This window comes from Anarrhichthys ocellatus, unplaced genomic scaffold (assembly GCF_004355925.1).
Source record: "Anarrhichthys ocellatus isolate YVR2014 unplaced genomic scaffold, GSC_Weel_1.0 scaffold914, whole genome shotgun sequence".
Taxonomy (NCBI): domain Eukaryota; kingdom Metazoa; phylum Chordata; class Actinopteri; order Perciformes; family Anarhichadidae; genus Anarrhichthys; species Anarrhichthys ocellatus.
This window is the reverse complement of record NW_022280888.1, coordinates 6,487-16,152: the sequence shown is the minus strand read 5'-3', so window position 1 is coordinate 16,152 and position 9,666 is coordinate 6,487. Positions and strand designations below refer to the sequence as shown.

Below are 9,666 nucleotides of genomic sequence, written 5' to 3'. Positions count from 1 at the left end.
TATGTATGTATATATATGTGTATGTATGTATATATATGTGTATGTATATATATGTGTGTGTATGTATGTATATATATGTGTATGTATGTATGTATGTGTATGTATGTATGTATATGTATGTATATATATATGTATGTATATATACGTGTATGTATGTATACGTGTATGTATATATACGTGTATGTATGTATGTATGTATATATATGTATGTGTGTATATATATATGTGTATATATATATATATATGTGTATGTGTATATATGGTATTAATCAGAGGACCTAGACTAGCATTAATACATGAAGAGAGTCCGATATTGATCAGACTGCAGTGTGTGTGTGTGTGTGTGTGTGCGCGTGTGCGTGTGCGCGCGTCAGTAACCCAGTCAGTCTGCCTGCAGCAACTGCTGCAAAGCATTCTGGGAAGCAGCAGCAGGAGGAGGGAGAGGCAGCCTCCCCCCTCTTCACTGTCTCTGCCTCCTGATTGGCTGCTTGTTTGCCCAGCTGACTGCTCTCTGTCAGACAGACACACAGAGAGGGAGAGAGACAGGGAGGGTGATGGAGGCTACAGCGATGGGGTGAGCTGCCATTTTCTGTTTCTCAATCCACAATCTATTCTTTCTTTATTCATCCATCGTCCTCTGTCGATGTTTTTATTTTCATGTCAAAGGGATTATTGAGGGGGGGGGGGGGGGGGGGGGGGGGTGGGAAGGGGGGGTAGGGGTCCGGGTAGGATGGAGGATAAGCGGGAGGTTGTTCTTTTCTTCTCTCATTGTCTGCTCTCTGCTGTGTTTTTCTTCTTCTTTGGTGGATTTGATTTGTGCTGTGTATGTGTGTGTTTCCTGTAGAGAGAGAGAGAGAGAGAGAGAGAGAGAGAGGAAGGGGGGGAGGCAGGGATGATGGAGGGAGAGAAAATGGCCGACCGGTGATTGAAGCGGAGGGAGGAAATAAAATAAGGGTGGTGATGATGAAGATGATGATGATGAGGAGCAGAGATTGTTTTCTATTGTTGTACTTTAATGTTCCAGCTGATCCACGATCAGACTGTGTTTGATCTTCACACCACAATGATATTATTGATTTATTATTGATGATGGAGAAGCTGTTCAATGGGAGGATGTGTGGGAGTTGTAGTTCTCTGTAGGTGATATGTAGTTCTCTGTAGATGACGTGCAGTGTTGTGGTACTACATTTTTGTAGTATTGTACATTAAACTTGTGTGTGTTGTGATCAGTTGGTGAATCATGTGACAGTCAAACAGTGACATCAGTGTTTGTAACGGAGAGGAAACATCACATGATGCTGAGACACACACAGATACACACACACAGGCTTCTCTGTAGTATAAGAAGAAGTATTTAATACATGCAGTGAGAGGGAATACTCGTATCAAACAGGAGAAGCTATGGCTGAGATGTGGTTCTTTTCTTCGTCTCTATTGGCCTCTCGAGCCTCCAATCACGTGTCACCGTAACAACAAGAATACGTGGACTTGAATACTCGACGAGCCGATTGGCTGATTGTCACAGCGGATCTCTGTGATTCGCTGATTCACTGTGACGCTCGCTGCCACTGTGAGTCAGCTCTGTTTGGAGTTCAGATGATCTCTGAATGTATTTTTGGGTCAAAGCGACTGATTGAGATTGAGAGCCGGTCACTATTCTCTGCGTTAGTGCTGAGCTAACGTTATCTAATGAATTACACAGCTGTACTACAGGCCCACTGTACTCCAGTATTACAGTACTACACTGCTGATGTCCCCGAGTCTCCCAGTCCTACAGTCCCACTGTCTCCCAGTCCTACAGTCCCACTGTCTCCCAGTCCTACAGTCCCACTGTCTCCCAGTCCTACAGTCCCACTGTCTCCCAGTCCTACAGTCCCACTGTCTCCCAGTCCTACAGTCCCACTGTCTCCCAGTACTACAGTCCCACTGTCTCCCAGTACTACAGTCCCACTGTCTCCCAGTACTACAGTCCCACTGTCTCCCAGTACTACAGTCCCACTGTCTCCCAGTACTCTAGTACTCCAGTCCCAGTGTGTGATGGTTCCTGTGTGTTGTGTACAGGTGTGACGTGGCTCCTCCAACATGGCGGCAGCGTCCTACGACCAGCTGCTGAGACAGGTGGAGGTGTTAAAGATGGAGAACTGTAATTTACGACAGGAGCTGCAGGACAACTCCAACCACCTGACCCAACTGGAGAGTGAGGCCTCCAACATGAAGGTCAGTACTCATGGTACTCGCATACTGCTCACAGTACTACTCAAATACTGCTAATGTTAGTACTACTGACGGGAATACTGACAGCAGTAATTTGAGTATTAGTTTTGTTAATACTACAGATTATTAGTATTTAAGTACAGAAAGGAACATCTCTCTCTCTCTCTCTCTCTCTCTCTCTCTCTCTCTCTCTCTCTCTCCCTCTCTCTTTGGCCAAGAATAGACTTGTGCTATTTTCCACCAATCATGAGCCTCAGAATGAGTTCCTTGTTGTTGTTCAGAGTGAGGTGTTTGAGGATCTCTGGTTCTCCCAGAGAGGACTCAGGAAACCCGTCAGAGTGAGAAGTCTGTCCTCTCTTCTTCTTCTGTTGTCTTTCTTTCTGTCGCCTGTTTATTGTATTTTACTTCCTCTTCTGTTTACATTTCTTCATGCTTACTCTCTTTCAACCATCCTCTGTGTGTCTTTGTTTTTCATTTATCGCGTTTTGTTCATGTTTAGTTCCTTTCCAACTTTTATTGTTTGAGTTTTTCTTACTTTAATTCATGTTCTGACTCTTTTTCTTCCGTTCTCATTGTTTCTGTTGATCTCTCTCTGTGTGCTTGTTGTCTTTTAACTTGTAGTTTTATTTTTCTTTGTTGTCCTTGTCCTTCCTCTCTAAACTTCACACTCACTTCCCGTTTCCTGTTTCCTGTTTCCTGTTTACTGTCGATGAGCAGAAACACACATGGACAGTGTGAGTAGTGTTAGTTTCCATCATGTCGCTGTATGAACGCTGTCGCTTCATCGTGGTGAGTCAATAAAAGAGGATTTACTCTGAAAAACTGGGCGAGAGACACAGCCGGAGAGAGAGAGATTCATGTATTAATATGATTGATATTTGTGTTGTTGTGTCATCAGGATTTTATTTTGTGCCTCCCTATCAGCAGACCAGAAAAATACACTTGTGATTCAACGCTCTACCGCTTTTATTTTCTTAACTTGTGTAAAACAGGAAGTGCTGAAGCAGCTACAGGGCACCATAGAAGAAGATTCCGGAGAGGCGTCTGGCTCTCAGCTGGAGCTCATCGAAAGACTGAAAGGTGAACAAAGTAAAGGCACACAAACAGAAATATCTGTACATATATTTATATACACGCACACACAGACACACACACACACACACACACACATTCTGTGTAACCTGATAACTGTGTCTCTCCTCCAGAGATGAGCCTGGAGTCTGCAGGGTTTAAGGCCCGCTCGAGGCCTCCTCAGCCCCCCTCGTCCTCCCCCAGCTCGGCCTCTTCTGGTTCTGGAGCTGGAGGAGCAGCTGGAGGCTCCGGAGCTCCTGGCCCCTCGACCACCACCGGCTTTCCCAGGAGAGGGGTGCCGACTGCGGGCAGAGACGGCCATGACCGCTGCCTGGAGGAGCTGGAGAAAGAGAGGTACTGCTAAGAGTACTAATAGTACTACTGACAGTACTGATAATACTACTGAGAGTACTGATGGTACTTCAATACTGTAGCTAGTGACTTACTGACAGTACCACTGAGAGTACTGACAAAACTGCAATACTGCTGCTGTTGATACTGCAATATCTGATAGAAACTACATTAAATAATACAAGAAAAATATTTATAGTAGTACTGTTGGATTTAAAATGTTCTCTGTCGCTCTCTCTCTCTCTCTCTCTCTCTCTCTCTCTCTCTCTCTCTCTCTCTCTCTCTCTCTCTGATTGGCTCCTCTCTATCTCTGCTCTGTGATTGGCTGCTGCTCCCTGACAGGTCTCTCCTATTGGCTGAGCTGGAGAAGGAGGAGAAGGAAAAGGACTGGTACTACGCTCAGCTGCAGAATCTCACCAAAAGGATCGACAGCCTGCCGCTCACCGAGAACGTAAACACTCTTTTTACACGTTTTTTGTTGTTGTCCCGTCTCTAAATACTACAATACCCATAAGCCCCGGCTGCTCTGGGCGAGGTTTATGCGTGACGAGAGTTTTTCTTGTGTCAGTTCACTCTGCAGACGGACATGAGTCGCCGTCAGCTGGAGTTCGAGGCCCGTCAGATCCGCTCAGCGATGGAGGAGCAGCTGGGCTCCTGTCAGGAGATGGAGAGGAGAGCTCAGGTGAGATCACACCTGGAGGCTGGTTCACCTGTGTGAACCGCCACACCCAAACCTGACGTGTGTGTGTGTGTGTGTGTGTGTGTGTGTGTGTGTGTGTGTGTGTGTTCAGGACCGCGTGTCTCGTATTAAGCAGATCGATAAGGACATCCTGCGACTGGGAGCACGACTGCAGGTAAGCTCACCTGTTCTTTGTCGTAATTTCCAGAAGATTTTCAAAATAAAATATGAAAAATGCTTGTTTCCATCTGCTCCTGTTGAATATTATTATAATTTATATTCACATTTTTATTTGTCTAAAATAATGCGCTTTGGCATTTTATTTTTTTATCGTCAAAAAGACGTTTTATATTTTTCAGGTGAGAAAGGAACCGTTTAACACTGATGGTACTACCGAGAGTAGTACTCCTACTACTTTAAATACTTCTACTACTAATGGTACTGCTGAGCGTTTTAGTGTATACTGATACTGCCACCACCACTGTGCTGTTTCCGCTTGTGGTACTAATACACATAAATACACAAAGAAGCCAGAGAAAGAGAGGTACTATTGATTTGGCTAATAGTGTAAATACTACTATACTTGAACACATTCATACTAGTACTGCTACTACAAATACTGGTTGGTTTACTGCTGCCACAAATATTTCTTCTACTGTTTATACAACAAAAAAAATTACAAGTACAAGAATTATAAATTGGTACTACTACTGCTACTGTTGCCGTACTATTACAGTACTGGTACTTCTGCACATTGTACTACTATCACTGCAGCTGTGAGTAGTACTGCTAACACTACTGTTGTTCGTACTATTATACATATTTTTATTTGCCTAAAATAATGCGCTTAGGCTTTTTATTTTTTGTGTAGTCAAAATAAAAAAAGCTGTTTTATAATTTAAATTATTGTTCATGTGAGAAAGACGGAGATTTGGTTTAAAAATACAAATTTATATATATTATATATATTAGTGCTGGGCAAGTTAACGCGTTATTATCGCGTTAACGCATTAATTAATTAACGCCGACAATTATATTATCGCGCGTTAAGGCATTTTAAATTTTTTTTATTATTAAGCGACATTTTTAACACAAGAAACAGGCAGCAAGCAGTGAACAGCTGTGTTCGTGTGGCGTCACTTCCTTCTCCCCCCCGGGTCCAGAACCCCTCCTACACTCCGTCACCGTCCTTCACTCTTGTCTCACACACACACGCACACACACACACACGCACACACACACACACACACGCACGCACGCGCCATCGTCTCGTTACAGGTCAAACGTGACTGTTGTGAAGTGGAGCTTCTCGTGAGGAACAAGACACGTCTTGTTTGAACGGAACACTTTACTGTCTGAACTGCAGTATTACAGTGTTACAGTGAACACAACGCGCTCTTGCACCTGACATGTGGTTTTCTACGTTTCATCAACATTGTTAGCATCAAGAACACGTACAATTCTACTTCCTGTCTCTTCAAAGTAAAAGCACTTCCGTTTTCATGCTCTTCACAATAAAAGTAAATCATGCAATCAAACAATTTACAACAGTGACAATATTAAAATACATATTGTCGAGTTTTTAAAGTGTTTTGTTTGTAATATGTATAATAAGCATCATTTAGTTATCGCTACTGAGAATTTAACAAACAAAAACATGACGTAGATATGTTTGCAGTTTTCAAGGTGTATATTTAAATTGCATCTCTTATACACATGAAGATAAAGTTATGAACACAGGCTGAATATCTATGATCAGAATCATTATAACTGTGTTATAACTGCTACTGTGTAAAGGGAATACTGCTGTTAACAAGAACCTTATTTGTTTAAAGTGTTCAAACCAAATGTTATTGCCCTTTAGTTCATATAGCAGTACTTTCAAGATAACTGCGCAATACACTACTTTTGAATTCATTATTGAACTTTGCCATAACAATGCGATTAATCGCAATTAAATATTTTAATTGTTGCCCAGCACTAATATATATATATGTTTACTGTATATGGTGTTCCACAGGGATCAATACTTGGACCACCTTTGTTCCGTCTGCAATGGTTACAATGGTCACATCTTAAAAAAAAACATAGAAATATAAATTATAATTTATACGCAGATGACTCACAAATCTATCTTCCTGAAACTAGAGAACTTCATTACTACAATACAATCCTACATTCAACAGAAAATCTATATCCACTCATTCTGACTGTTATCAGCAGTTATTAAACTGCACCGACAATGTTATGAAATAACGGCCATTTAATCAGCTGATAACATTTGAAGCGGCTGCTATTTGTACATGTTATTCCAGATATTCCTTATATCAATATTAAAATGCAGAGGACACCACAAACTAATCCTATTGAGGTGGAAGCAGAATAAATTGAGTGAGGTAAGTGGAAAATGCCTTTTTCTTTTTCACTCCATTTAATTAATTTGGTAATTTTTCTGTTGTTGTTTGGTTTTAAAATGGTTTTAAATCAGTGCTGCTGCAGGTCTAGTTGTGACCACTGTTCCTCCGATGCTATTGCTAATGCAGCTTTCCTGAATTTATAAAATAATGTATGCACTCTTTAAAAATGTTGCCTAAACTACATCAAACCACGGTTTTTGGAGGATGCAGATGTTAAGATTGTTTCCACCAACTTGGAAAGATTTTTTCAGTAAAGAGCATAAACATTGCGACTAAGTAAATCCAACTTTAGCCAAAAGCTTGTTGGCATTTTTTACCCTGATTGTGTATTTTGCTGGTTTGGGACATCCTCCAGAAAGACCCTCTAACCCTGCAGTACAAACAGGCCCCTGAACACACCGCACAGTCTGTTATTGACCAAACTGTAATGAGCACACTCAGCCCTATAAGGTGTGCAGAGACCAGCCACTTCAACATAAACACCTCCAGCCCACAGTCGTGCTTTGGATTCTTTTCCTTTGAGCCGTGAAACCGGTATCGTCAGACCAAACTGTTGGGTTCAGAAAACACACCCACTAGTTTCCTATAACACACAGTGAGTAAAGCTGTCAGGATGTGTTATGGCACAACTGATACTGGATAAATGAATCACTGCTGATGAGAGTAATTCTACAGGTTATAGATGCACACAAAGAATAGAAGAACTTGGATTTTACAGTGAACATAATTTGATGGGTTTTAGTTTTAAAACCTGCAATAACAAAAATGAAGTTGATATGTTGATCCTTATTTCCACATGTAGCAGTTACAGATCGACATGTTTTATTCTGAGTGTTGAGTCACCTGATGAATATAAGTCCAATGTTTTCTCTGTTTTAGATCTGCTTTTGGTCTCCACCACCTCCTGAGATAAACATCTGTCTCTTTAGCTGCTAAATGATCCACTTTGTTCACCAGCTGGTCTCCAACTGAATCTGTCTGCTGTTTGCTGCTGAGCAGGTAAAGTACTGTGTACTACAGGTAGTGTACGGTGTACTTTTACAGGTACTTGAGCAGGTGTACAGTGACTTTTTGCAGCTTATTCTTTGACAAAACAACAATATGAAAGAGGTGGGAGTGAATCAAACCACCTCTAAATATTAATAAAATGTTTTCTACAACAGAAAATCCTGTTTATTTTGACAGGATTTTCTATACTGTAGTTTTTGCCATTTTCCTCTGAATAACATTTAAAAAATACTCTAATTCAACAGTCGAGAAGGGGATAATCAAAGTAGATGTTGCTATGTGGTAAGGGGACATTATTCTTCATTATCTTCCTCCAATATCAACTTCAGGTGTTTTTACTTTCCTTATTGTGATAATTTTGTTGCATTAAGTCTGTAAATACACATATGTTTGAATAGAAGCTGACCATAGAAGGTGATGATAAGTCAGTTGTGTTTACAGCTTGTTTTGGCCCCCAAGCGGCCGATTAGCAGCTTTAAGGAGCTGAGTTCTAGTCTACATGATGTGATACAGCTTCAGATATACAAACTGTGCTCGGGATCAGTTGCCCACTGGTGTTGCCTCTCAATAAAACCACAAACCACCAATCAAGCCCCTCCCACCCACAGCCTCACCACCCTCATGTAAACACACCACCGCATGATGAGATCAGGTTAGCTTGTTGATTCTCGGGTCTTGTTTACATGTTCCTGTGTTTACACTCCAGCCAGAATGCATGTGAACATAAATAACCCACAGATGTAAACCGGAGGTGCAAACGAGATCCAGGAGGTTTAGAGGGGTCGGGGCTCCGGATCTGGAGGTTTGGCCTGAAGTCTTCATGGTGTTTTTATATCAACAAAGAGCAGAAAAGTCCAGGAAGTTTAAGGTCTGCTGATTTATTTCTTCATAGTTCAGACTTAAACCAGCAGTGAATGTTTCCTGATATAACTTCTTCCTCTTGGAGCTCTATTAAAAATGCATCAGTGAGCCTCATGTTCCTTCATCATCATCATCATCATCACACTGTAGTCTATTCTGATTTAATCACACATACAAATACTCACTAGAGGATCATCATCCACTGACAATAGTCCCAATAAATGCTGTATATTTGAGTATTCCTAGTATTTCACGACCTGGGAATGGCTAAAAATCTACGTTTCGTTCTCTTTTGCGGCACCATGTTGTGACTTCCAAATCAAAACAAGTTGCTTCGCTTTTCTGACTGCTTGTCCTTCTTCTTAACCTGTTTTTTCTTTGGACTTGTTTTTGTATTTAATCCACTCAAACAACACTCTGTCACCTTATTAAGTGATAGACAGTGACTTAAATCTGACACTGAGAGAACACCGCTCTCTGCTGGTGTATCCAGGCACAGCAGCCGTGGAGGTAAGCGCCAAGTGGTTTAGAGATTAAAAAAAGACAAATATTCATAATAATATCATAACAAGATCAAAAATATTAAGGTTCACTCTCCTTTATGTGTATTCTAAATGCTGTAATTGGTTAATGTGAATGAATACAACTTACTTCACTGTATTTATCATATTGTTAATAATATTAATAATCATCATCATTAGTTGTTTTGTGTTCTGGTTAACTTTAAAACATGCAGAAAAACAAGAGAATATTTTACAAAATACATTTTTGAAACAAAATAAGATCGACGAAGCAGAAAAGATGGGTCATGTTTATTATTATTATTATTTATTATTTCAAAACGTTTCACTCTTGTAACTCAAAGACAATAAACATACATTAGATACGTTATTCATTAGGATGAAATATTATATATGTCATATTCACACTGTCACCATCAGGTCCAAACAGAAAGTTTTTTTTACATTTTCTGACTTTTAGCGTCACAGGTTTGTTCTTTACTGTTAATATAATAATATATACATATTAATATATGCACACTTTATGTCTTACATTAGAGGCATT

At 40.6% G+C, this 9,666-nt stretch overlaps 1 protein-coding gene across 2 annotated transcripts; it reads left to right on the top strand.

The window, feature by feature from the left end:
• The first annotated feature begins 245 nt into the window (after positions 1-245).
• LOC116377119 (adenomatous polyposis coli protein-like) lies at positions 246-5,196 on the top strand. 2 transcript variants are annotated; one of them, XM_031838675.1, is made up of 7 exons: positions 246-574; positions 2,062-2,217; positions 3,207-3,294; positions 3,420-3,639; positions 3,979-4,087; positions 4,205-4,318; positions 4,428-5,196. In XM_031838675.1, exons 2-7 carry the CDS (start codon positions 2,083-2,085, stop codon positions 4,692-4,694), a joined length of 933 nt encoding a protein of 310 aa, XP_031694535.1. In that variant the 5' UTR covers positions 246-574; positions 2,062-2,082; the 3' UTR covers positions 4,695-5,196. The 2 variants fall into 2 exon arrangements, with proteins under 2 accessions (XP_031694535.1, XP_031694537.1); XM_031838677.1 differs by lacking the exon at positions 246-574 and having other exon boundaries at positions 872-2,217.
• Positions 5,197-9,666: the final 4,470 nt, after the last annotated feature.

Excerpts from the sequence above, each read along its gene's own strand:
- LOC116377119 (XM_031838675.1), top strand. The coding sequence starts at position 2,083 with ATGGCGGCAGCGTCCTACGACCAGCTGCTGAGACAGGTGGAGGTGTTA. Across the intron at positions 2,218-3,206 it reads GTGAGGCCTCCAACATGAAG|GAAGTGCTGAAGCAGCTACA; the intron begins GTCAGTACTCAT and ends TGTGTAAAACAG. Across the intron at positions 3,295-3,419 it reads GCTCATCGAAAGACTGAAAG|AGATGAGCCTGGAGTCTGCA; the intron begins GTGAACAAAGTA and ends TCTCTCCTCCAG.